The sequence below is a fragment of the Mytilinidion resinicola genome (assembly GCF_010093595.1).
Source record: "Mytilinidion resinicola strain CBS 304.34 unplaced genomic scaffold BDZ99scaffold_11, whole genome shotgun sequence".
NCBI classification, from domain to species: domain Eukaryota; kingdom Fungi; phylum Ascomycota; class Dothideomycetes; order Mytilinidiales; family Mytilinidiaceae; genus Mytilinidion; species Mytilinidion resinicola.
The window spans coordinates 955,661-980,010 of record NW_022985447.1 but is presented as its reverse complement, the minus strand read 5'-3'; the positions used below and the strand labels follow the sequence as shown (position 1 = coordinate 980,010).

The window sequence follows — 24,350 nt, the reverse complement described above, 5'->3', positions numbered from 1 at the left end:
TAAGCACTGTTTTCATGTGGCGATGTGGCGATTGTAAGCACTAACAGAGACGCTTGCAGGGAGCGCCGGCAGCCCGCTCAGGTAGCCCCCTTGTACTCTGGGAGCCCCATGGCGACACCACTATTCTAGATGGCGTGGCGCGAGGTTCGTATTTCTGCAAGTCGCTCTATATGAAACAGCGATCGGTGGCAAAGAACAAGCGGAGAATTAGGACCCACGACGATGGGATTCGTGGTGGGTGGTTGAGATGTGGAGCTTGGGCGCAAAGGCGAAAGGAGAGCGACGCGCAACACGTCTCCGCGTGGGAAACGCGCATCACGTGATAGAGACGCTGTGTCACTCTCCAGCTCCATGGTTCCGAGGCCAACCACTCGTTAAATTGCGCCCATGATTCTTTCGTCCGAATTCCTTAATTGGCCGACGCAGATCGATCGTGAAGGTCTAAATGTTCCGTCGCCTTCCGATCGAGGGACTGCAACGTGGTAAGAGAGACAATTATGGAGCCTGGGGGGCTTGTCAAGCATCGCGTTACCTGCGGCGGTCTCTCCGCGTAACACCATAGGGAAGAACTGGTGAGACCAACAGCAATGGACCACGTTCGCGGTCACGATGCATCGATAAACAAGCACAGTCTTCATGGATAATCCCTCCTCCAGGACTAATGAGGTGCGAGATCGACGACTGACGACGCGGCGACTTGCAGCAGTGCGCAGATTTCGCCAATAACATCATACAGTCGACCACAGTCCCGGGAACCCAAATGGCGTTGTGATTAGGGCGAAGGAGGTGATCGGCGGTACACATGTCGCAGCGATACACATTGAGAAGGCCAGGCGCTTGGAGATGAGGCAGAGCAAAGTCAGAGAGCACGGAGGAGCGTGAGCCGGGGGTCCGATGAGGTGTTATCAGAGGCTATATACACAGTTGCACAGAACTAAGCTCTGTGGAACGCAAAAGAGACGTCTGACAGGTGCCGGGAGCAGCATGCCGGGAGCATCAAACACGGCCGTGACATCTCTGACACGGTGGCAGGCCGACAGGGTCCAGCGTGAGGTGCAGCGTGAGGTGCAGCAACTGTGCCATGGTACTCCTAGAGCCAGTGGCTCAGCTACAGACTCCTTGTCCCAGGGTCTCAACACCACTTGTTTACAGCTTTCGCCCGTCAGCTTTCTGCGCCTCCGCAAACCCGACAAGCCGCGCGCGCAAAGCGTGGCTCCCAGGTTCGAGCGGGCGGGAATGCGATCGGCCAAGCACATCTCGGCGTGAGAGTGCCCGCAGCTCCAGCTGGCGACGCTCAATGTGGAGCTGATGAATGGCGCTAACTGCCTCCCGTCGCCTGAAACTCCTCGCGACTTCAACTGTCCATCGACAATCTGACTTCCCCCCAGCACCCCTCGCCATCCCCAGCGTGCCCGGCGCACTGTCGACCAAGCATCCGGACGACTGCGAACCACCCCCGTCGGCCAGCTCAATGGTTCGCACCGCTCGGTGATCTGGCTGCGACGTGCCTATGCGACCCCTGATACCGCGCTCGGCCCGCCTCACCACCTGGCAACTCCTCCACTGCGCACGACAGCGGTCAGCGACCTCAAGGACGACAATATAGACACCCGCCGGCGCCATGTCTCTGAATGGGCTCGACAGCGCATCCGTTGCGGAGGCATATGCGTCTGCCCTGGCCGAGGCTGGAGGATGGTCAGTTCCCAGACTCTCCCTTCCCGTTCGACGAATTGGACCTTAAGATCTGCTGCTAACAACGCCGCAATCGCAGGTTCCTCCTAAAATACGCGTCCCGCGATGCCGTAGAAATCCTTACCCGTGGCACCGGTGGCCTAGTCGAAGCTCGAGGAGCCATCTCCCAGTACGAAGACAAATCACCACTCTATGGCTTCCTGCTGTACCGGCGGCGGAAGGTTCTGATAAAGTACACTCCGGAGGGGACCTCTCGGCTTCTGCAGGGTAAGGCTCTCTCAGCCACACTTCTCAAGGATATGGCTAACGACTGCAGCTCGTGTGACTGTCCACTTCCAGGCTATAACAGAAAAGTTCTCCCCCCACGACACCATCCTCCCAATCACCACCGCCGAGGAGCTCAGTGATGCCGCCCTCTCTGCAGCCTGCTCCCTCCACACCGCCGCGCCTTCGAGTTCTTCGTCCAGCAGCTCCTCCCGAAGGCGGAAGTTGGATGAGATCACCGAAGACGCGGAGGAAGGGCAGGCGACCGCCGATGACACTTCCTCCATGACACGACCGATGACAGCAGCCTCCACAATACCCACCATCGTGGAGCCGTCGAGTCCGGACACCAGAACGGAAGCGAAATCAGAGGCATCCGAGAAATCCACTCTGCGAGGATCCGTGGACAGGACACCAACAACGCCTCAAGCCAAGACGACTGTGCCTCATGTTAGCGTAGATGCTGTCTTAGAGTCAGCAAGTACCCCGAATACAGATCTAGCAACTGCGGATTATGTGGCCAGCCTCAGGAACTACGAAAGCCATTTTGACAGTAGCTACGAAGCTCGATTCTCGTCGCAGACAGCACGCCCGAGCACCTCCGAACTCTACGACTATCTATACAAGCCCAAGGTCAAACTAGGTCCACGACCACGCCCGTCAATAGATGTTGGCAAACGTCCCCATACTTCAGGAACAGGCTCAAAGGAAGACGCTAGACCTGTGTCGCAACTCCCACCCGGCCTACGCATAGCTCAAAGGAAAACAGATCTAAAACGGCCGAAGTCGCGAGACTCGAGCGTCGTCCCTAGCATCGCCTTTCCACCGCCACCGCCAATACCTCATATCCCCGAACTCTCGTTGATCACGCCAATGCGACCTGGATCCAGCCCCGCCAGTATCCGGTCTCTACCTGCTAGGACCTCGGGAATGACACCGGAGAAACAACGTTTGATGAAGGCTCTGGAGTTGCGGAAAAAGCAAATGAATTCTCGGAAAGCTAAGGAAGCTAACGAGGCCGATAAAGCTAGGGACGCCGCTCTGGCTCCGGCCGCCGTTGTTGCGGAAGTTCCTCCCGTTGAAAAAGAGCAGACAGAGAAACCCCCAGCCGTGGAACCTGAACTCGCGAAGGTGGAGCCGAGCCTTGCTATAGAAGAATCGCCTGAGGAGCAGTCTGTCCCGAATACTCATGATTCGTCGTCAGCTGTCACCGAGCCCCCCAAGGCGGACTCTGCAGTGGAGGTTTTGGACGACGATCATCCAGAATCCGAGGACTTACAATCGGCTTCCGCCTCATCACCAACATCCGCACAGACACAAGGCTCCTCCGAGTCACCTTCTACTCGCCCCTCATCGGTATCAGAAGAGGAAGACCACACGGACCATGACCAAGACACGAAGCCTGATTTGCACGTGAATTCGACAAGCTTTGGGATCGATGGACAGGCTGATGCCCCCAGCTGTCAGGATGCGCCGGTGGAAGAATCCGTAGAAAGCTCTCCTACCGTTGTCCCAGAGGATTCTTCTCCGGTTCCGTCGATTGAAGTCATTGCGCCCGCAACCTCTCGATCAGAGAACGGTCGGGAGACAGTGGAGTTGAACAGCCCATCAGTTGCCGAGACGGTAGAAACAGTATCTGCTCAACCATCACCATCCCCGACACCGTCGGAATTGAAAAGGAGAAGTACTGTCGAGGTTCGTGAAAAACGTCGCGCCCTTGTGGAACCCATTCGGATCGATCTCACCACTGCTGATGCCTCCGACACTGAGTATCTCTCAGATGACTCGTTCATGGAGGAGCTACAAAGTGCCAAGTTCGAGCAAGCCCAACCCGTTTCTGTCTCCAAATCTCCCATCAGCCCATTCTTCCCCCGGAAATTTTCCAACCAATCAATTGTTTCGATCCCGGAACGATCGTCTTCGAACCAGTTTCTTCCAGGAGAGCGGAGATCACCTCAGTTCTTTGGTGGTGATCGTACCTCCTCCGCATCCTGGTTAACAAAGCCCAACCAGGAGAATCTGACAGTTGCCAAAAAGATCAACGTCTCATCCGGTATCTCTCAGAGGATTAAGGCCCTTGCCGAGAAATCAAACCGAGAATCTACAGCATCTGTAAGTCCCGTCACGCCTCCAGAAGCGTCTAGTTCGATTGTCGCACAGCGTAAATCATCTTTCCGTACACCACCTGCATCTACTGGCCCCTCACCCGTTGCGCAACATACAAAGCGTTTCAGCAGACAGTCTTTTGCTTCATTTACAAGCCCATCGCCTGACCGACAATCAATCTTACAGCCTCCGGAAACCACTAACCCGATGTACGCTGTTCAACAAGTCGACAAACCGGAGTCCGTTCAAGTTACAGCTCGCATTATTCGGGATCCTCGGACACAAAAGCCAAACTTAACAATGCCGACTCAAGATTCGCCGCTCGAGCTTCATCAGAGCCCTCTGATCATCGATCACCAAAAGGCTCAAAAAGTCTTGATACCAGTATCGAGCTCTAGGGTCAGCCTCGCGAGACCAGAGCCTGCGTCCCCGGAACTTCCTGCCTCTCCGCAGTCCACTAGGGAGGCCAGCTCTTCAGGACTCCCGCGCTCGTCTTCCGAGAGCAGTTGGCGATCTTTAGGGCGACGGATGAGCGAAGCCAAGCCTCCGCCTACTGCTGTATCCGTTCGCAGTCAGTCAGCGGCCAGTTTGGAAAGCTTTGACGAGAAGAAAGATGACAAGAAAGACAGCAAGAGGGACTCCAGGACGAGTCGTCTCTTCAAGAGGATGTCGTCATCAATGTCCATCTCTTCAACTTCCCGGAAGAACCTAGCGTCGCTGAGTCCCACTGTGCATGAGGAAGATCACGAGGCCAATTTGCCATCACTTCGGGAACCGCCACCAGCCGTGCAAGTAGGGGACCTGAACATTCAGTTTCCCGACACATTGGTGAGTTGGAACAACATTAATCAGTATGAAAACACTGCTAACCAGAAATAGCTCTGGAAACGGAGATGGGTAGAGATTGACGGCTCGGGCAACCTAGTCTTAACCCTTTCCAAGGCGAATGACGTGAGTGATGCCGTATCCATCAAGATCGCCTAAAGCTGACCTTCGTCCTAGCATCCTCGTGGTATTACAAAACGATTCCATCTCACTGAATTTCGCACCCCTTATTCACCAGACCAGGACGCGCAAGAACTCCCAAATAGTAAGCTACTCCTGTCCCGTCTTCACGAGACACAAAATTTAACGTGAAAAGGCGTTATCTTAGACTTTCTCGATGGCCGAACGTTGCAGTGCGCCTGCGAAACCTACGTGTCCCAGGTGCATGTTCTTCAAAGTACGTACCAACCCTACGCACTCCGTTATCCATTCTAACAATTACCTATAGTCTTGAGAGAAGCACATGAAGCCTGGATGGCTTATGGACAATAATCCCCCTTTCTTTCACGCACACGCAGCTTCCCTTACCTAAGTCATGTAATTGACAGCGTCTTCTCCCTCCATTTTCTCTTTTACCTTCGACACTTCTCCATACCCCGCCGCTCCCGGCTTTTTTCTCTCTTCGCTGTGAGATATTAAGAGATGTTTGCTAGCATGACCGTACGATACTGGGCACCCCGTTTCTCTTTGTTTGGTTTAGAGTTTATAATGGCTTCTTTTGTTGGTTGGCTTGGTCTGGGGGCCCTGGGGGCACAAAAACGTGGTTTTATTCTGTTTCGATTCTGCCTTACCGTTTTTAGGAAGGGTGCGTTTCTTCTACGCTGGGCCCGGTTTTTATGAAGGGCTTTGAGGGGGTTTGGGTTTGCGGCAGATGGTGGATGATAAGTTTTTCGAGCGAGCTTCATACCCAGGGCGCGGGGGAGGAGTGGATTTTATGAGTTAGCGTACAGCTGCAAGCCAATGGAAGCCGGCGCTTTCTCGCTTCAATTGTAGGAATATAGTTATACTGAAAAGGCTAGAGTGATTGGTTGAATAGCAGTGCGATTCTTTGGATAGCACGTGATTCTTTGCCATTGTACGGCCCCAGGACACAAGTCAGTGCACTCTTGCTCACCATTGTTTAAGGCCCTTCGGTACACTATCATGAAAATCTGGAAGCAAGGTTGAAACTAACTATAAAGAGTGCTCAAACTTATGTCATGATGCTATAGGGTAAGTTTATATGCATAGATTATGATCGCATCCTACCTTTGTAGCGCCTGATCCCTAAGGTCAAAAAAGCGGAGCTAGCATTTCGCTCTCCGCAACCTCGAACCTCAACCTCGAACCTCCACCTACAACTCCAAAGCTCCAACACCCAAGCTCCAACACCCAAGCTCCAACACCCTTCCTCTCCCACCCTAACCAACCACCCCACCAACCCAATCCCCTACCGCCAATCGAATAAAATGAGCACCCCGCAACCCACCACCCGCGCCCTCAAACCCGCGCCCACACCCGCCTCCACCACCACCGCCGCCCCTCCTCCCGCACCCGTCCCCCAACGCGGCGGCGGCACCGCCATGGCCGCCACGCCGGGGCTCCGCTACCCCTCGAACAAGAAAACCATCTATGACCGCAACCTGAACCGGAGCAAGAACGCGGAGCTGAGCCGGGCGGCGTTTGCGTACCTGTTCGTCGAGATGATTAGCTACGCACAGAAGCGGGTCAAGGGGATTGCGGATCTGGAAAGACGGTACGTGTGTCGCGGAGGAGATTGTGATTAGCAGCTAACGTGTGTTTTTCCATGGTGTAGGCTCAACCAGCAAGGCTACCCGCTCGGCCTGCGCCTCCTCGACCTGCTCCTCACGCGCGCCTCCCCGCCCTCGCTGCGCCCAACCCGCATCCTCCCCTTGCTGCAATTCATCGCGCAGACCCTCTGGCGCCACCTCTTCAGCCGGCCCGCCGACGCGCTTGAGAAATCCGAGAGCGACCCCGCGCAGTACATGCTGTACGACAACGACCCGCTGCCGAACACGTATATCAGCTTGCCGAAGGAGATGAGCCAGCTGAACTGCGCGGCGTTTGTCGCGGGCGTGATTGAGGGGGTTTGCGACGGCGCGGGGTTCCCGACGACGGGGGTGAGCGCGCATAGTGTGGGCGAGCAGGAAGGGGGCGGGGGCGTGGAAGGGCGGATGTGGCCGGGGAAGACGGTGTTTTTGATTTGTTTTCGCGGGGAGGTGTTGGAGAGGGAGGAGGTGCTGGGACGGGGGGGGAGTGGGTAGGTAGGATGAGGGGATGGCGAGGGGAGGGGATGGGCATGGGATGGCGTTTTGAGCTGCATTGGAGGGCGTTTAGAGGTCCAGAGGCATACATGTATACTCGTGGTGTGCTGAGTATATATCACATAGCATACACGTCGATATGGAGACAGTCTCTTCCGCGTCTTGCTCATACATCCTTGCGTCGAGGTCCTGGTTTTTCTTCCAGCTATGAAGCTGTCAACGCCCTCTCTCTCAATGCGTCACAAAGTTTCTCTGATAATATAATAGGAAGATATGATGCGATAACAACATAAACAAGTCTTCAGAGAAGGCACCGCAGCTTCTTCTATTTGATATCTCGCGTCTAATATCTCAAAACACCGTAAATGCCCAACGCCAGCCCCCTCTATCTACCACAAAAGCTCCCACATTCCCCTACCACGCCCCCACAATCCCTGCAATCGGAATATCAATCCCCGTCGTATAACCCGCCGTATCGCTCAACAAATACACATACGCGCCGCCCAGCTCCTGCGGCATCGCCAGCCGCGGCATCCCCCCGTAGTACTGCATCTTGAGGTCCCAGTCCGGCGCGCGCTCGACATAGTACGTCATGGCGGTCTTGACGAAGCCGGGCGAGATGCTGTTGACGCGGATGCCGTGGGCCGCCCACTCCATGGCGAGCGTGTGCGTCATGTTGCGCACGGCGGCTTTGGTGCCGCCGTAGGGGGCCGAGGGGGCCGAGGGGGCCGCGCGGTTGGGGCGGTAGGACGTCATGGAGGCGGTGAAGACGATGGAGGCGCGGGTGCCGAGGGCGATGCATTTTTTGGCGAAGGTTTGGGCGCAGAAGAAGGCGCCGAAGACCTGGGGGGTGTTGGGTTAGTCAGGTGATTTGAGGGAGATGGTAGGTGTGAGGAGGGGGGGTTGATTTGATTTAGGGCGACGAGATTTCTAAGGTAAATGGGGGCTCGCTCATGTTCGAGAAGATACATGGGGAGGCGATAAGTGCGGGACACACTTACGTTTAAGTTGAACCGCTTTTCCACCTCCGCGCGCGTGAAGTCTAGCGCGGGTTGGTGCTTCGTCATGCCTGCGTTCGCGACTAAGCCGTCGATTCGGCCTTCCGCCTCGACTATGCTATCAATCGCCTTTTGCACGCTCGCTTCGTTCGTCACGTCCATCTGGATGTACTTGAAGTTTGGGTATTTCTTGTGCAGGGCGGCGAAGTCCTCGGAGGGGTCCATGAGATCGAGCGAGTACACCATTTTCGCGTTGTTGGCGAGGCATACTTCTGCGATGCCGAGGCCAATGCCCCGGTTGGCGCCGGTGATGGCGATGACCTTTGAGGCGAGGGTGATTTGCCAGTCGAAGTTTGCGGGGGGTTGGGTGCTGAGGGGAGTGGTGGTGGAGGAGGGGGCGGCGCCGTCTTCATTGGAGCCCATTGTGAAGGTTTAGAGGAGAATGGGTGAGGATTTGAATAGAAGTGATGAGACACCAATTCTGAGACTAAGCTTGAGGGGTGAGGATATGAATGGGAACGTAAAGACACCAATTAGGAGATCAAAGAATGAACTTGGAGGACGGAACTGGAGACGAGCGACAAATGCAAATAGAAAGAAAAGTGCAGGATCATTTGATACTTATTCTACGTGTCGAAAGGAACATCGGCACATCTACTACCGTGAAGGACGAAAGCTCTCCACGGCACGGCATCGAGGCGTCACGTCCATACATGCGGTCCGGAGCTGCTGTGGGTACTTCGGGTTTGTGTCGTGGAATCTACGAGGCGCTCGAGTGCTCAGACGACCTCCATCTGGGGACACCGCTTCGAGGCTCAGCAGGTGGTTCTGTTAAGTGGAGAGGCTGTGGGGATGGATCGGATGGACACACGGCCGGGGAGGTTGATAGGGTCGCAAGGTGGCCATATATGTGCCGCGAGACGAGCCACTGACCCCGTGCCGAGGCTCTCCCCATCCCTCACTACGACCCTCCGCCAGGCTCCCCATCGTCGCCTCCACAAGTTCCCCAGAGAATGGAGAAGGCCAGTCTGGGACAATCACACGACATGCTAGGGTACTGCCATCCGGTCGCTCGCCATGGCTTCCCTGGCATCTGGGTCAGGACGCCCTCTCTTCGGCGAATTTCGACTCGACCTTTTTCCGGCCGTGCGGCTTGGTTCTGGGTCGAAAGGCTGATACTCGCTCTTAGAGTGCTCGATTCAAGATGCGAGCCCGCGATCCTATGTAACCTCTATCCATTCTGATATTCTCAGCTCTCCGTCATTTCATTGTCCATTCCACGAATTCTACGCCCCTTTGAGTGCTCTATTTCTCCCCCTTTCTTGATCTCAATTGCGAATTCTTCTCGTTGTACGGCCGTCTGCTTGCCACCACTGTCATGTCGCTAGATCTCAAGCAGAACTCTGATGCCGAGTAGATCGAGGCGTACGAGGCTTCGATGGACGACGAAGCCCTAAGAGCGGAGGAGAAAGCTCTCGTTCGGAAGATCGATCTATCCCTTCTTCCCACGATATGGCTCATGTATCTCCTGTCCTATATGGACCGCACCAAGTGAGTGCATCACCAGAACTATTAAGGGGTTACATCAATCGCATCAACTAACAATAACCAGCATCGGCAACGCCAAAGTCGCGGGCATGGATGTTGACCTCCATCTTACATCAGGCCAATACTCCATCCCCCTCGTCGTCTTCTTCATCACCTACGTCGTCTTCGAGATCCCATCCAACCTCATCTTATCAAAAACGAAGCCGTCTATCTATCTCCCAGTGATCATGACGCTGTGGGGAGCCGTGACATGCTGCATGTCCCTCGCACATAGCTACCACACGCTTCTTTCGTTGCGGCTAATAGTCGGTGTCTTGGAAGCTGGCTTCGCACCTGGTATCCTGCTCATCCTGTCTTCGTGGTACAAGAAGGATGAACAGTCGAAACGCTTCGCTGTCTATATCTCCGTCGCTGTGCTGTCAGGAGCATTCGACGGTATCCTTGCCGGGGCTATCACAGGCGGCCTTGACGGGGTACGCGGGTTAGAAGGGTGGCGATGGCTCTTCATAAGTTTCTCCCGCTTCCCAACAGAAAGATGCCTTCAACACAGCCAACTAACCCAGCACCCCAGATCGTTGAAGGCGCCGCAACTGCCTTCTGGGCCATCTGCTCCCACTTCATACTCCTTGACTTCCCCGCCAACACCGCGCGCCTGACACCCCGAGAGCGGGAATTCGCCATCAGCCGGCTCGCCGCCGACGAAGTCACCTCGCGCACGGAGGACAATCCCCGCCTCACTTCCCTCCAAGCCCTCGCAATGTCACTGAGCAATTGGAGGACGTGGCTGCTGACCGCAGGGTACATGGTCATCGTGGGTTCTTCAACGCTCTCATACTTCTATCCTACGCTAGTGAAGGAGCTTAGGTATACGAGCCGTATAGCGCAGTACATAGTACGTACATATTACTCTCACCCATATAGTAGCCGCGTGCTAATGAGCACTAAAGGTCGTCCCCATCTACGCCGTCGCCTTCGTCGCCGTTGGCGTTACCGGCTACTTCATGGACAAGCACCCCCAGCACCGCGGCGTCGTCATCGCCGCCTGGCTCGCCCTCTCCACGCTCTGCAGCACCCTCGTCTGCACCATCTACAACTTCACCGCGCGCTACGTGTTCCTCGTCTTGACGGCGGCCGGCCTGTGGGCGTCCAACGGCCTAGCACTAAGTCACAGCGCGTCGACGTTCGGCTCCATGTCGCAGGAGGTGCGGGCGGTGAGTCTGGCATTCGTGAACGCGATGGGGAATCTGGCGCAGATTTACAGCGCCTATCTGTTTCCGAAGGAGGACGCCTCGAAATACCTTCTCGGATTTGGTGTGATATCGGGGATGTGCGCTTTCGGGGTGGCGGTGTACGCCATTTCGCACGTGGTTATAAGGAGATATCCCTCCAAATGAGAGAATCGTCGAGGTTGCCACGGAGGCTGCATTCTCATCAACTCCCACTCTCCTCAACTCTAACTCTCATCAACTCCCACCCTTCTCAACTCTCACTCTTCTCAACTCCCACTCTTCTCAACTCTCACTACTAATCAATCCACACCCCTGATCGCTCCAAACGCAGCCAAGCTTCTCGTTCCCAAGACATCCTAGCAACATCCCTCACCCCCCCCCGGCAACCTATCTATCTCAAAACACGTCGTTCTCGGCCTCGCTGGTAGCTAGTATCCACTTCCCAGCTGATTCCATTCCAAACGTCGCCAATGAACCACTTCCTCGAGTATCTAAAACAACCACTCTTATGATCCCATAGCAACCACCCGCGCTCAGTATCCAGACGAGCAAAACAGCCAACTAGGCTAGAAGTAGTAGGAGTAGAAGGCCAAACTTATCCCGTAACGCAATGCTTCAAGGGGGGAACAAGATCTTACTATGCTACCGATTCACGTCACGTGATTTACCCCCGGACATCCTATCCAGAGATCTGAATTGGGTTTGCCTGTGATTTGACTGAATCTGTAAACTGGCGGGAGCTATGGTTAGGTTATCAGTTAACCGAGCTCTTATCGTTAACTTGGGAAATGTACTGGATACGTATGTGTGTTTGGGCTGTGAAAGTGGGATGAGATGAGTTGATGAGGATGGGGGGGAGGAAGAGGATATATTCTTAGCCCTTTGCCTAATTGAGCGAGACTTGGCATGTATAGTGAAGTAAATAATGTGGGATTTAAGAAGGTATTAAGGAGCTTCCGATGCGCGAGATTAGATGCGGGAGATGCTGGGAGATGGGAGGCGGTGAATTGGGTTGATGAACAGGAGGTTGAGATAGTGGGTGGAAATCGGAACAAATAAAGAACTTGTTGTTAAGAGGCTGCAAACTAGAGCTGGGTTCTGAGGCAGTTGGGCCTCTGAATATAGGCGGGGGTGGTTTAATAGACCCCATGTACTGGCAAATACTCTAGGAGCAGAAGCCTATTCAAAGCCCATTGCGCCCTGGCACAGTCGACTTGTGGTAGTCAGAAACAAAAGCGATAGATTATGCAAGATGAACCACAGCTAAGTAGAGCGTACGAATCTCCGCTCCGTTCACCCCTCCACCAACCCCCTCAAAAACACCCCTGCCGCAAACGCCCCCGGATCCGGCGGCATATCCCCCTCCTGCGCCTTGTCATCCGCAACATACGTCGCCCGTCCAAACCGCGCCTTCATCCCCGCCGTCGCCTTCGCCCCCTTCTCCGCCTCTGCTACCGCCTGCCCAAAGTCCCCGTTCTTCTCAAGACTCCCACAAAACGGAATCAACGCATCCATCACCGTGCGATCGCCCACCCGCGCAGACGTATACAGTTTCAGGTTCTCCATCGCCGGCCCTACTGCATTCCCTACCGTCTGCGCGTCCAACGTAAACCCCTTAGGGTTCGCCTTTTCGAGCGCACGGAGGGAGTTGGAGAAAGCGGTGAGTAGGATAGAGACGATGGCGCCGAGGGAGCCGCCGGTGTCCTCGACAGCGTCGATGATGCGGTCGAGCAACGGGAAAATGTGGGTTGAGGAAGCAGGGGAGAGGAGCTCGTCGAGCTTGGAGACGATGCGGTGGCAGACGAATTCGACGGCTTCGCCGCAGTCGCCGTCGCCCATTTGGATGTCGTATTTTGTGATGAGGGGCTCGGCTTTGATGGCGGCGGCGCAGGCGTGGCGGAGGGAGGGGATCAAGGACTCAGGGGCTATGGGGGCTGTTAATTAGTGGAGAGGAAAAGGGGGTAAATTTAGGGGGTACGGGGACGCACTTATGGGGCCTTGCGCGGCTGGGGCTTTGCTTTCGTCTGATGTGTTCTTTGCGAGAGAGGCGGATTCTTTGATGGGTGCGTAGCCGTTCTTTGGCCAGGCGGGAGCGGTGGTGGGGAGATCGAGGAGAGAGATGATTTCCGAGGTTTTGGTTTCCATGATGCGCGCGATGCCTGAGATGTTTCCGAGGGTGATTGAGAAACCGGGACCGTTTAGGGAGGTTTCCATTACTCCTGCGTACACTCGGCTCGGTATAATCTTCCAGTCACGTTCTGTTACTGCGATTAGCGAAGTGTGGATTATTGAGAAGATAGGAGCATACTTAGTTGAACGAGGCAGATGTTAGTAAGTGCTTCTAGCTCGAGACCTGATAATCCGCCGAAGTTGTTGATTAGCATAACGACGTCGTCTTTTGGCTCGAATTTGACGAAAGCGCGGTCCGCATCTGACTGATCTAAGAGGTAGAGGAACATCTCTTTGACGATATCTTCGGCTGATGGCATTGGCGATACAGTTCGAAGTCCCTATAGGTCATATTAGCAGGGTTTCCAGTAGCCAAACATCACCAATTCAGAACTCACTGGCTCGTTGTGGATACCCATTCCCAATACGACCGCGTCGTCTGGAACGGCCTCATGATGTGTTCGTCCGGGGACATGGCAGTGATCAAGACTTGTACCCATTGTCACCAGCTGGTCATTTCCAAGGTTTCCAAGCTTCAAACATCGCTCAAAGGTCCAGCCAAGCTGTGCTGCAGCTCCGACAAGCTTCAGAACTACGGAGAGACAGATTAGTAACTATTTCGAGAGGGCACATATCAAGGCCGAAATATGAGCACGTACCAAGCAAATTTCCTGCGAGACCTCGTCGTCCTACGAGTTCTGACTTCTTCCTCCCTAGAGAAGCATCTTCTGCCATGTTCACTACGGAGATATTATATCCCAATGCCAGTCCCTTCTCGCAAGCCAAGCCGAAGTGCAGTTTGTCCCCAGTGTAATTCGTTATACACAGTATTATGCCTACGTCTGACGGGACGTTCTTGATGGCGGCCATGATCTGCTTGGTCGAAGGGCTGGCAAACACATCTCCGCACGCCGCGGCGGCCAACATCCCCTCGCCGACGTATCCTGACCATGCAGGCTCATGTCCAGAACCGCCTCCTGAAATCACCGTCACTTGTGAGGGAGGGTGGGCTTTGGAGAATACGACACGGTTAGGCTCATCGAGCCCCAAATGCTGGTTTCTTGCCACTAGAGAGTTCAGGGCCTGAACGACGACTCCCTCGGTATGGGGAAAGAAGTGTTTCGTAGACATGATGTGCAATTGAGGATGTGAAGACTGTGGAATGTGGGAAAGAAACGTGTGCTCCGTGACGTGAGGGGCTGGCCATGTATTTATTTATCCGCGTGCCCGCCCAGATGCCGGGAGGCTCGATTAGAGTAGCGCTACATGTTGTCGATGAAAGGAAGTCATCACCACTACCTACCCATTGAAGCATTCGAGGCGAAACCCACTGGATTCAATATGAGAGAAGGAGAGATACAATACATATACAGCTCGTGATTGAAATTTGCAGTATTAAACCTGAACTGCGATCATAAGGCTTCATCCGCCTTGTCTTTACCCAAGTGATGCACAAAGCTACCCCTGTTAGTGGATCGACACCCCGCCATCGTGGATGCGGGAGGTTGTTCCAGACGCAGTCAACCACTCAGCGGCCGCTTGGGTCGCCCCTCTGCTCAAGACCGTCTGGAAGGCCCAAAGCGGTATTCCGGGGCGGAGGGAGGCGAGTCAACTCACGTGCGACTCAGGCCATGCGAATAAAGGAAGAAAAACGGTGCGGCTCTACGAAGTACGTGGGTGGCCGTGTCTTGCCCAAACGCGACATTCCGAGAGCGTGTCTGTGGTTGTGGGCGCTGCTGCATGGGAGGCCAGGAGGTGCAGCATCCCTCGGTGACGCCACCAATTTCTCCGAGCGCACGTGTTTCTCTCTGCCAAGCACCGCAGACCGCTCCTGGCCCCGTCTCGAGGCCTGCGGCAATCGGGCTTCAAATCCCGTTCGTGCAACTTCGCCTCGCCCTCCCTCCTGCCACGAGACGATGCTGCCAGCGTCCACCTCCACACCCCCTGACCCCACCATTCCTCCGCAAGCCCCAGCCGGCCAGCGGAAGCCGCGAAAGCCTCGTGGCCGTGGTCTGCGGACGACGGCAGGATGGTGAGCTGCCCAGTTGCTGTCCCGCTGAGGCTCGCGTCGAGACCATAATCATGATCTGGACCTCTCACGCCTCACCGCTGCTCGATACACACGCCGCTTGTCAATTAAGATTCCTGTGTCGTGGAAACTTGCTGACTACTGATTCAGTGCCATCTGTCGTCGTCGTCATATGAAATGTGATGAACAAAAGCCAATATGTGGGCCTTGTGCGAAAGGAGGCAGACAATGCGTCTATGGTGCTAAGGTAATTGGCTCATATTTCTTGAGCAATTGCTCGTTCTTATGATGCTTCAAGTTCCATCTGAGTTCTTGTGAACCTGTCTATCGGTATCAGATAGCTCCATAAGTCTGGAGAGGTAGACCACCTTGCCCTGCATAGTACCGTGCACGCGTCGTAAACGCGTCAGTACTTCACTCGGGGAGCTAGCGATGACTTGCTTCTTGCGGACCTCCGTCCGTTATTTTTAATAAGTATCCTGCTGGAACTAGAAGAGAGGTCAACATGACCCTTAGCGTCCGCGGGAATCTTTGCGCGCCGCGGTTCGTCCGTACAGCGGTAACGATACACAATGGCACAACCTAACGACCTCTATGGCTCCTAGACTCGTACGAAGGGCCTCGTGTCGAGTCGCTATTATTCAATTCGTTGTTGCTGTCATCGCACAGGTGGCGCAGATGCCTGCGCACGTCAATTGGCATGAAGCGTACGAGTCTTGTAACTGCCTTTGATTTTGATTCTCATTCGTCACAATTATTGCTTCTTCTGTAATTTTACTAACGCATCCTTCAGTCACACAATGCAAATCCAAGTCTAACTCTCAGTGAGAGCGACAGGTCAGCTCGCAAATCTGTAACAGGGCATTGGCAACAGGAACAATCACCACCGCCAGAGGATGAGGAGTCGAGACGAGTACCGAAGGACCTTTCTTCATCGCAAGTTCTCTGGAGTCCTCCCGATAGTCAAGCACCGCGAGTGCCTTCCGTGAGCTGACACTCAACTCCGATTTCACTGACCCAGTGACCGCATGCTAATTTTGATAGAGCAAACAAATACCAGACATCCACAGTCCCGAAACTGTTCGACGCTCCATAGACCAAGGAAGTTGGAATGATGCCAATACAACAAGCCCTCAATCAAACTTCAGTGGTTCAGCTGGATACGGGGTAGAGGTCGCACCTCTAAGATGGTTCGGCCTCCTTGCGGACGACGCCGCGAATGGAGCCGACGATGGTTCCCTCGCGTTTCTTCATGAGAACTTCTCTCAAGGTTCTCCAAGCATCAACGAGAGTCTTAGGGACGACGCTAGGAGTCCGACCTACCCAGCCTCTGCCTATTCTGCGGGGACTCCAAGTCTACGATTCGCCCACGTCACCCCTACTTCCGTCCTACGAAGCATACCACAGGCTGGCGACGGTCGGGAGTCGTGGCAGTCACCCATCAAATTACGCGACCGCGAAATCCCTATTTTCCGCCGCTTCGTGGACAACTTGAGCCTTTGGATTGACATGTATGACCCGATGAAACACTTCTCTACCTTTGTCCCCCAACTTGCCCTTCAGAACGAAGGTCTCATGAAAGCCATCCTAGCCCTCTCCTCACGCCACCTCTCCATTAAACCCATGGAGCCAGGCGGCCCACTCCTGGACCGTACTGCAGCCGTCCAGTACTATTATGAAACGCTACAATACCTCCAAAGAGCCATGAAACACGAATCATACACCCGCAGCCTCGAGCTCATCGCCACCGCCCTCATCGTCTCGACCTACGAAATGATCGACGGGGCCGGCAAGGGCTGGGAAAGACATCTAAAAGGCGTCTTCTGGATTCAGCGCTCGCAGGACATCAACGGCGAAACGGGCGGCCTCAAGCAAGCCGTATGGTGGGCATGGCTACGACAAGATCTATGGGCCGCGTTTCGCGAAGGGCGGCGAGCATTCAGCTTCTTCAAGCCTACAAAACCGTACCACGTTATGGAGCAGTACGACATCGCGTCACGGGTCGTATACCTACTCGTCCAGGCGGTCAACTACAGCTCAGCTGAAGAATGCAAAATCGGGGAAGCAAGTCTACGGCCCAGGATCGAGCGCGCCGACGCGCTGCTGGCGGCGCTGGAGGAGTGGAGGGGGAACCTGAGTGTGCACTTCAATCCGCTACCGTTGGAGAGCGGGAGCGAGAATGCGGTTTTTAAACCTATTTGGATTAACCCGCCTGCTTTCGGTACGCCAGATCCCTCCTACCCTCCCTCACGTGCCTGTCAAGTTCCTCTTGTAGTTTACTGACCCTCCTAGCCGTCTCCATCCAACTCTACTCTTTCGCCCGCATCCTTCTCCTCGTGCATCGGCCCGCACCAGGCGGCTTCCTCGAATACGCGGAACGCAGCAAGCAACTCGTCGACGCCATCGATGCCATCAGCGGCATTGCGTCTACTCTGACCGAGGAAGCTGCGTGTGTTGTCAGCACGCAATGCCTCTTTGGCGCGGGGCTGTATACGCAGGAGCAGTCGAAGCGGGAGGCGATACTGCATATGATCGAGGAGCATCAGGCGCGCACGGGGTGGCCGGTCAACTCGCTAGGGGAAGAGTTGGCCGGGGAGTGGCGGAAGGGGGATGGGCGGATGGGGTAGTTAGGCGGTAGGTGGTGTGGAAAAATAAGGGGCGTTTGTGTATATACCTTTGCTGGATAACAATACAATCTTAAAGTCTTAACTTTTCTACACCAGATGAAACTTAGACGCGTGTAAACGTTTTTTCTTTAAAAAAAAAAAAAAAAAAAACCACGGCCCTTGAATACTCTCCGGGGGCAAAAAGCTCCACACAATGTTAGAATGCAACAAGCCGTAACCTTGAAACATGGACTTGTGATCTCCGGAAGCTGCCTTCAAGAGCTCCGACTGTAGCATAGGAGGTACCGTGATCGCATCCCGTACGCCCCTCCCACCCCCCAATTCCCACCTAACAAATCCCCACAACCCCATTGACCGCAATATCCACACTCGTGGTATAGCTCGCGGCGTCACTCAGCAAATACACATACGCACCCCCGAGCTCCTCCACCTCCGCCAGCCGCGGCATACCCCCGTAGTACTCCAGCTGCTGCGCCCACTCCGGCTGCTGCGGCGGCACCCAGTAGGTTCATGGCCGTGTTGACCAAGCCCGGGGACACCGAGTTGACGCGCATGTGGTGCGGCGCCCACTCCATGGCGAGCGTGTGCGTCATGTTGCGGATGCCGGCTTTGGAGGCGCCGTAGGGGGCGGAGGGGATGCGCTGCTGGGTGGGAGGGGAAGTGAAGTTAGAGATGGGAGAATGGGGGGGTGGGGGAGGGAAGGGGAAGGAAGGGGATGTGGGCAAACGCACTTTATCGGGACGGTAAGAGGCCACGGATGCTGTGAAGACGATCGACCCTTTCACGCCTAGCTTTATAGACGCCCGCGCTGCGACGCGCGCGCGCAGTAGAAGGAGCCGAATAACTACGCCCCCATACCACATTAGCAACCCCACCCCAATTCTCCCCTTGAGTGGAAAACCCACATTCACATTCCACAACGCCTCAATCTCCTCGGTCGTGAGGTCCAGTGCCGCCTTATGCAGCGTGCGCCCCGCGTGGCGGCCATGCCGTGCAGCGCTCCCGCGTCCGCGATGATTTGCTCCACAGCCGCGGTGACGGAAGCTTCGTTGGTGACGTCGGCTTGCAGCGCGAAGAGCTGGTTCGGAAAGCGCGCGGCGAGGGCGGTGAAGGGGGAGGAGGGCTCAGGGGCGGCGAGGTCGATGCTGTACAGTATCCCCCCCTGTACGGACTGGACACGACCGTGCGCAAAACAAGGGTTTTTGTATGTAAAATCCCCTGTTCTGCGCACGATCGTGTCCAGTCCGTTCAGGAGGGGTACTGTAGATGCGTACGGCGCCGTTGGTGAGGCAGCAGTCGGCGATGCCGAGGCCGATGCCAAGGGTTGCGCCGGCGACTGGGGAAGGGGAGGGGGTTAGAGAAGGGAGGGTTTTATGGACAGGTTTAAAAGGGATTCGGGTCGAAAGCGGGAGGATTTGAAGCAGAGGAGGGAGGACGTACTAGCGATTATTTTGCCCTCGAGGGTGATTTTCTTTTGGGCGGTGATGGGCTCTTTGGACATGATGGAGATATGGGAGATATGTGAGATGTTTAAGAAATATGAGAAGTATGAGAAGTGTAAAACGTCGGACTTTGAGGTATAAATGTAGTTCTATTCGAATCTCTATGAAAAAATACACTCCACACTCCCGCTGGTCTTACTGGATTTTATTCCCCATGTCCCTCCATCACGCCCGCAATTGGCAACCCACCTTTCCCGCATCCAAGGCCCCAGAGAGTGTGGAGATGGGGCGCATCCATGTGCGTGCGGTAAGTAGCACCTTGACGTGTGGTGGATGAAGGAGACTCGACACGAGGTCAGTGGGATGTGGAGACCCCTTGGCGTGCATATCCCTCGCCGGGGTTCCCTCCGAGTGCGCGAACCAACACCACGACGCGTGATGAGATACTATTAACCGCCATGGAACGCCTCTTGGGGGAAAGGTGGTATACCCTTTTGTTGGATGAAAATGCACGCCCCGCCTACGATTAGGGGGACCGGAAACTAAGTGACATTATATACTTCCAAAACCTTCCTCTACTCAGTGCTTTTCCTATTCCTTCTTTTAGTATTTGGGAATCAGATAATAAAACCGTGAAGATCTTAAAGGACGCAGAGAAGGGTGGCTATGGAGTCATCGCCGCCATCGTGTACGCCCTCAATCTTCCCTTATCCTCACATTTTCTCTACCTCCAGTGCTTCTCCCAGAACCCCAAGAACCCCCCATCTAAAAACCCCCCTCCAGCTACAACCTCGAGCACATCCTCGGCTGCATCCGCGCCGCCGAGCGCAACCGCTCCCCGCTCATCCTCCAAGTCTTCCCGTGGACCATCACCTTCTCCGCCGGCCTCCTCGTGCGCGCCGCCGCCGACGCCGCCTCGCGCGCCACCGTCCCCATCGCCATCCACCTCGACCACGCGCAGGACGAGGCGCTGATCCGCCAGCCGCCGACACGCTGCCCCTCGACTCCATCATGGTCGACATATCGCACCACGCCAAAGCCGCGAACCTGGCCAAGACCAAGGCGCTCGTGGCGTACTGCCACGCGCGGGGGATCGCGACCGAGGCGGAGCGCGGGCGGATTGAGGGGAGCGAAGACGGCATCGCGGACGCGGCCGATTTGGAGGGGCTGCTGACGACGCCGGAGAAGGCCGGGGAGTTTCTGGCGACGGGCGTGGACTTGCTCGCGCCGGCGTTTGGGAATGTCCACGGGGAGTTATGGGGCGAGGGGGCCGCAGCTGGACTATCCGCGGCTGGAGGCGATTGCGCGGTTCGCGGCGGGGAGGGTGCGGATTGTGTTGCATGGGACGAATGATTTCGATGAGGCGACGATGCGGCGGTGCATTGGGCTGGGCGTGAGCAAGATCAATGTGAATAAGCTCGTCTTGGATGGTTATCTGGTGCATTTGAAAGAGAAGGCGAGCACGTTGGGGCTGACTACGCTGGTGGAGGGCGTCGAGAAGGTGGTGAAGCTGATGGAGTGGCAGTTTGAGGTGTGTTATTCGGCGGGCAAGGCGTGAGGGTAGGTAGTTTTAATCCAGCAGCTTTTTCCCATCTCTGTTTACCTATGACGTGACCTCTCCTAAGCCAATCTATATATTTCAACTAAATTTGGAAGCCCCTCATCTACTAATTGCCCAGCAGCTCAGTTGGTCGGCCACATCGTGTGTAAGCCCGCGGCCGGTTCCCAGGCATTATACCTCGCGAGGTAGCGTTTCACTACCGTCGACAACCTCACCTGGCTGGGTCTTGAGTTCGATTCTCGATTCGACCCACCCTTGTGTTAAAAAGTCGAGTTGACTTCGGGCGGCCTGGTTAGTAGAGAGGCTTGGAAGCCTGGTAAAGAGACGTATGTAGTTGGTGCGTGAGGCTGAGAGTGGCCGGTTAAGATGACGGAATTGAAAACTACCGCGGGCGGGCGAGACATAGAGAAACCCCATCCGGGGTGGCTACACCCTCGAAAGAGGGTGGTGTTTTGCTCCTTAGAAATTCTTTTTAGTCTTGTCTAGACGTAGATAGACAGAATGCAAGGCTTTATTATTGCTTGTAGATGCTGCTGTACTTATTCTCTCTGGTGTGCCAATCCTAAGAGGAGGTTGGAAAATAAGAAAATGTTATATTCGCTGCGAGTTGGAGCGAGAGGGCAACCTCCACGGCCTATCCCCGCGCCCATCCCAATCCCTCACGTGGCGACCAGTAGAGGAGCGGACGATGTGCAGAGGAAACTTCACCTATCTCATTTCAGCAATCGACCGCAGGGAGAGCCAATGAACCGATTTTTGAGTGTTGCAGTGAGTGAGTGAGTGAGTGAGTGAGCAGATGGAGGCGAAATCAGGCAATTTGAGGAGACAGAGAGGAAGGTGGAAGTGTCCACGTCCTATCCATCTGTATATATCAACACATACTCACATTTCGTACTCACAGGCTGAGAAAATCAAGAGATGAATTAGGTGGGGCATTACGTGACGTTACCATGGATCTGGGTCAAAGAAAACACTCATATCTACTCGCTCAACGATACCTCATTGACCGTTAAGAACGCTCACATCTACAATGCCACCTCCCAGCACTCACCTTGCCTCTAGGACGGCTTCCGCTCCGTGACCTCAACCCACAACTCTGACTGCATCCACAGCCCCACATTCGCGCTCTTCCACGGCCTCGTCGGATCCACGACCGAGAAGTCAAAGTTGCGGAGAAGCTGTGATCGATTAGCCACCACTCTCCCCATCTCTCAACACTATCACTCACCTCAAAGAACACCTTATTCAACTCAATCGTCGCAATCGGCTTGCCTAGACACTGATACTTCCCCCACCCCCAGATCAGCTCCGCAGTCCGCTGCATCCTGCCCAGCTCCTCCCCCTCCTTCTCCAGCCACCGCTCCGGGCGGAACACGTTCGCGTCCTCGCCGAACACTGCTGTGTTGTGGTGCACACCCCACGCGTCATATCCGATTTTCGTGTTACCTGGGATATACACCGTCTCGCCGTCGATCTCGACCGTGTCGCCCTCCGGCGGCGTCACTTTTGTTAGCAGGCCCGTGACCGCGGGCCAGATGCGCATGCCCTCCTTGATCACGGCTTGCAGGTAGGGCAGCTCGGCGGCTTCGGCGGCGGTGATGATGGACTGGGGCGATTTTCGGGCCTTGACCGCCGCGTCGATCTCGTCTTGGAGCTTGCGGTAGACGCGTGGGTGGGACATGAGATAGAGCATGGTCGCGCGAATGGTGGTGGCGGAGGTGTCGGAGCCCGCGAGGATCTGGATTAGGGACTCGGAGACGAGTTCTTCCTGTTTGAGGCCGTGGCGCATGAAGGAGTCGAGCATGTCTTGGCGGTGGATGGGCTTGGGGCCGAAGCGGCGGGAGATGAGGTCCTTCGCAATACTGTAACATTGTCAGTCAAAATTGCCTGAAGTAGGGATACCGACCTCGCCATTGGATAGACGCATCGAGAACTTGACGAGTGCTTGAGGCGGCTCTCGGACGTGTGCGTGGTTGCGGCGTAGAATCCTTAAACTAACAGCGAAACGGCACTCAACTCACCCAATCAACTTCCCAATCCCAACCCCATCTTTGTCACTCGGGAACATCAGGTTCCCGATCCACTCGACCGTGAACATGCTCTTCATAAGCGGCATCGTAGCGGCCATGATGATCACTTCCAACATGTCCTCGGTGCTCTTGATGTACTCATACATATCCTTATCGTTCTCCAGATCGCCAAAGGCTTCGCCGAACGCAATCTTGGTGATGACATCGAGAGTGAAGAATTGGGCTTTGCGGGCCAGGTCCATGGGGCGGAAGTGGCCCGGGGTGGAGACGTATGAGGTCCGGATTAGGTGGAGCAGTTTGTGGATTTGGTCGTCGATTTCGGTTTCGAGGGAGGGGATGTCTTTGCCGGAGTACTGTGGGTGGGGTCTTGTTAGCTTTTGCTCTCACATTTTCCAATTGACCGATAGGAAGACATATTTCCTGCTTCGTCTTTCCAAAGGGGGGTTTTATCTCGCTCAGAGAGCGGGGAGGGAACCACTTACAGCTGGAGCCAACTGCGCCCGCCGACTCGTATGACGGTCCTCATCGATCCCACTAAAGACATTATCACGTCCTGGCTGGATCCTAGAGCCATTGTACCAGTCGCCTTTCGTATAGGTGGATCGCACGCTGCTCATGCGCCAGAGAAGCTCGGGGGAGCTGGTGAGGAGGTCGTTGGGGCCGATACGGGCGAGGGCGCCTGTTGTGGGGTATGGTCAGCATTGGGTCTTGTACCACTTCTTCCCCCACCTCAATGAAGTCCACTGATCTCCTGCAGTGTCTTGCCCATCTTCACATAGACTAGAGTAAAGAAAGCGGTTGGTCGCCGTTACACGGCAGCATCGTGGCGGTTTCTCACGACCACGACCACACCACCCTCTTCCTCTCAGCGATAAGACACAATTGAAAGAAAAACGACAAAAACAACAAGCACAGCACAAGGCAACTCACCATACTTCTCATTGACGCCCGAATACGCCAAATGTGCCTTCTTCCCCTTCACAGCCAGAATCATCCACCAGGCGGAAAAGCCGGTCGTCGCAGGGCCCTTGAACTGTCTCAGACGGTGGTACTGGCCATACAAGCGCGCCACATAGGCCAAGGCGACGACAGCCGCTAGCTGCCAGTAGGCGACGACGAGGGGGCCGATTTGCGGCATCGCTGGCGCAATTGAAAAGCAAAGGGGGTTCCCAAGGCTCCTAAGGATTCCGTCGGGCTGGGGAGTGGTTTGCACCTGACTGGGACCGACCAGAACGTTGGAATTATGCGGAAACGCAGCAGCGGCAGCTGTTAGCACGCAACGCCCCCACCGCGGCAAGGGCGCACATAAATAAGACGCACTGCGCGGTCCGCTAGGCTACGTTGTGCGTGCTGCTTCGATATGGGCGATGCGCGGCTGGGTTAGGATCAATACAATGCCTGCTGGCGTGATGCGCTGCCGACCGGAGCCAGGGCTGCTCCCAGCGGCCAGGGCGCGCGGGATGCCGGGCTCTACAAGGGGGCTACCTGAGCGGGCTGCCGGCGCTCCCTGCTAGCGCTGGCGTTGTTTTAGCCACAGTAAGCGTATTATAAATCTGCAGAAGCCAC

The 24,350-nt window shown here is 55.3% G+C and overlaps 10 protein-coding genes across 10 annotated transcripts; 5 read left to right on the top strand and 5 right to left on the bottom strand.

Moving 5' to 3' along the window:
- Window positions 1–1,621: 1,621 nt before the first annotated feature.
- Window positions 1,622–5,379, top strand: BDZ99DRAFT_521493 (uncharacterized protein; the record flags this gene model as incomplete). Its single annotated transcript, XM_033725632.1, has 7 exons — window positions 1,622–1,695; window positions 1,772–1,959; window positions 2,009–4,890; window positions 4,942–5,013; window positions 5,065–5,152; window positions 5,204–5,284; window positions 5,336–5,379. 7 exons carry the CDS (start codon window positions 1,622–1,624, stop codon window positions 5,377–5,379), a joined length of 3,429 nt encoding a protein of 1,142 aa, XP_033575989.1.
- Window positions 5,380–6,449: 1,070 nt separating this feature from the next.
- On the top strand, window positions 6,450–7,151 carry BDZ99DRAFT_488819 (trafficking protein particle complex subunit 5; the record flags this gene model as incomplete). The annotated part of the gene is made up of 2 exons (XM_033722938.1): window positions 6,450–6,622; window positions 6,683–7,151. 2 exons carry the CDS (start codon window positions 6,450–6,452, stop codon window positions 7,149–7,151), a joined length of 642 nt encoding a protein of 213 aa, XP_033575988.1.
- Window positions 7,152–7,518: 367 nt separating this feature from the next.
- On the bottom strand, window positions 7,519–8,584 carry BDZ99DRAFT_418608 (short chain alcohol dehydrogenase). The gene is made up of 2 exons (XM_033716862.1): window positions 8,153–8,584; window positions 7,519–7,994 (listed from the first exon to the last, which is right to left on the bottom strand). The coding sequence occupies exons 1-2, from the start codon at window positions 8,570–8,572 to the stop codon at window positions 7,566–7,568; spliced, it is 849 nt and encodes a 282-aa protein (XP_033575987.1). The 5' UTR covers window positions 8,573–8,584; the 3' UTR covers window positions 7,519–7,565.
- Window positions 8,585–9,587: 1,003 nt separating this feature from the next.
- BDZ99DRAFT_389099 (MFS general substrate transporter) lies at window positions 9,588–11,091 on the top strand (the record flags this gene model as incomplete). The annotated part of the gene is made up of 4 exons (XM_033715611.1): window positions 9,588–9,700; window positions 9,762–10,207; window positions 10,261–10,589; window positions 10,645–11,091. 4 exons carry the CDS (start codon window positions 9,588–9,590, stop codon window positions 11,089–11,091), a joined length of 1,335 nt encoding a protein of 444 aa, XP_033575986.1.
- Window positions 11,092–12,219: 1,128 nt separating this feature from the next.
- Window positions 12,220–14,408, bottom strand: BDZ99DRAFT_533372 (dihydroxyacetone kinase-like protein; the record flags this gene model as incomplete). Its single annotated transcript, XM_033726505.1, has 5 exons — window positions 13,755–14,408; window positions 13,494–13,687; window positions 13,235–13,436; window positions 12,915–13,184; window positions 12,220–12,851 (listed from the first exon to the last, which is right to left on the bottom strand). The coding sequence occupies exons 1-5, from the start codon at window positions 14,224–14,226 to the stop codon at window positions 12,220–12,222; spliced, it is 1,770 nt and encodes a 589-aa protein (XP_033575985.1). The 5' UTR covers window positions 14,227–14,408.
- Window positions 14,409–15,296: 888 nt separating this feature from the next.
- On the top strand, window positions 15,297–17,751 carry BDZ99DRAFT_389364 (uncharacterized protein; the record flags this gene model as incomplete). Its single annotated transcript, XM_033715630.1, has 4 exons — window positions 15,297–15,371; window positions 15,954–16,064; window positions 16,169–17,345; window positions 17,417–17,751. 4 exons carry the CDS (start codon window positions 15,297–15,299, stop codon window positions 17,749–17,751), a joined length of 1,698 nt encoding a protein of 565 aa, XP_033575984.1.
- A 323-nt stretch (window positions 17,752–18,074) lies between these two features.
- On the bottom strand, window positions 18,075–18,540 carry BDZ99DRAFT_43808 (uncharacterized protein). Its single transcript, XM_033717606.1, has 2 exons — window positions 18,483–18,540; window positions 18,075–18,395 (listed from the first exon to the last, which is right to left on the bottom strand). Exon 2 carries the CDS (start codon window positions 18,342–18,344, stop codon window positions 18,141–18,143), a length of 204 nt encoding a protein of 67 aa, XP_033575983.1. The 5' UTR covers window positions 18,345–18,395; window positions 18,483–18,540; the 3' UTR covers window positions 18,075–18,140.
- Window positions 18,541–18,737: 197 nt separating this feature from the next.
- BDZ99DRAFT_509408 (aldolase) lies at window positions 18,738–20,751 on the top strand (the record flags this gene model as incomplete). The annotated part of the gene is made up of 5 exons (XM_033724405.1): window positions 18,738–18,742; window positions 19,801–19,881; window positions 19,977–20,121; window positions 20,250–20,435; window positions 20,470–20,751. The coding sequence occupies 5 exons, from the start codon at window positions 18,738–18,740 to the stop codon at window positions 20,749–20,751; spliced, it is 699 nt and encodes a 232-aa protein (XP_033575982.1).
- Window positions 20,752–20,895: 144 nt separating this feature from the next.
- On the bottom strand, window positions 20,896–21,264 carry BDZ99DRAFT_463855 (uncharacterized protein). Its single transcript, XM_033720165.1, has 2 exons — window positions 21,081–21,264; window positions 20,896–21,042 (listed from the first exon to the last, which is right to left on the bottom strand). Exons 1-2 carry the CDS (start codon window positions 21,156–21,158, stop codon window positions 20,926–20,928), a joined length of 195 nt encoding a protein of 64 aa, XP_033575981.1. The 5' UTR covers window positions 21,159–21,264; the 3' UTR covers window positions 20,896–20,925.
- A 398-nt stretch (window positions 21,265–21,662) lies between these two features.
- On the bottom strand, window positions 21,663–24,077 carry BDZ99DRAFT_418596 (pisatin demethylase). Its single transcript, XM_033716861.1, has 5 exons — window positions 23,715–24,077; window positions 23,267–23,463; window positions 22,776–23,137; window positions 21,983–22,616; window positions 21,663–21,932 (listed from the first exon to the last, which is right to left on the bottom strand). The coding sequence occupies exons 1-5, from the start codon at window positions 23,920–23,922 to the stop codon at window positions 21,813–21,815; spliced, it is 1,521 nt and encodes a 506-aa protein (XP_033575980.1). The 5' UTR covers window positions 23,923–24,077; the 3' UTR covers window positions 21,663–21,812.
- Window positions 24,078–24,350: the final 273 nt, after the last annotated feature.

Bases quoted from the DNA above. Each gene is read 5' to 3' on its own strand.
- BDZ99DRAFT_43808 (XM_033717606.1), bottom strand. From the start codon at position 18,344: ATGACGCACACGCTCGCCATGGAGTGGGCGCCGCACCACATGCGCGTC.
- BDZ99DRAFT_418608 (XM_033716862.1), bottom strand. From the start codon at position 8,572: ATGGGCTCCAATGAAGACGGCGCCGCCCCCTCCTCCACCACCACTCCC. The intron at 7,995-8,152 runs GTAAGTGTGTCC...AACACCCCCCAG, and splicing joins AAAAGCGGTTCAACTTAAAC to GTCTTCGGCGCCTTCTTCTG.
- BDZ99DRAFT_463855 (XM_033720165.1), bottom strand. From the start codon at position 21,158: ATGTCTCGCCCGCCCGCGGTAGTTTTCAATTCCGTCATCTTAACCGGC. The intron at 21,043-21,080 runs GTCTCTTTACCA...TCTACTAACCAG, and splicing joins CTCACGCACCAACTACATAC to GCCGCCCGAAGTCAACTCGA.
- BDZ99DRAFT_418596 (XM_033716861.1), bottom strand. From the start codon at position 23,922: ATGCCGCAAATCGGCCCCCTCGTCGTCGCCTACTGGCAGCTAGCGGCT. The intron at 23,138-23,266 runs GTAAGTGGTTCC...CCCCACCCACAG, and splicing joins GGGCGCAGTTGGCTCCAGCT to TACTCCGGCAAAGACATCCC. The intron at 22,617-22,775 runs GTGAGTTGAGTG...ACAATGTTACAG, and splicing joins GGGATTGGGAAGTTGATTGG to TATTGCGAAGGACCTCATCT.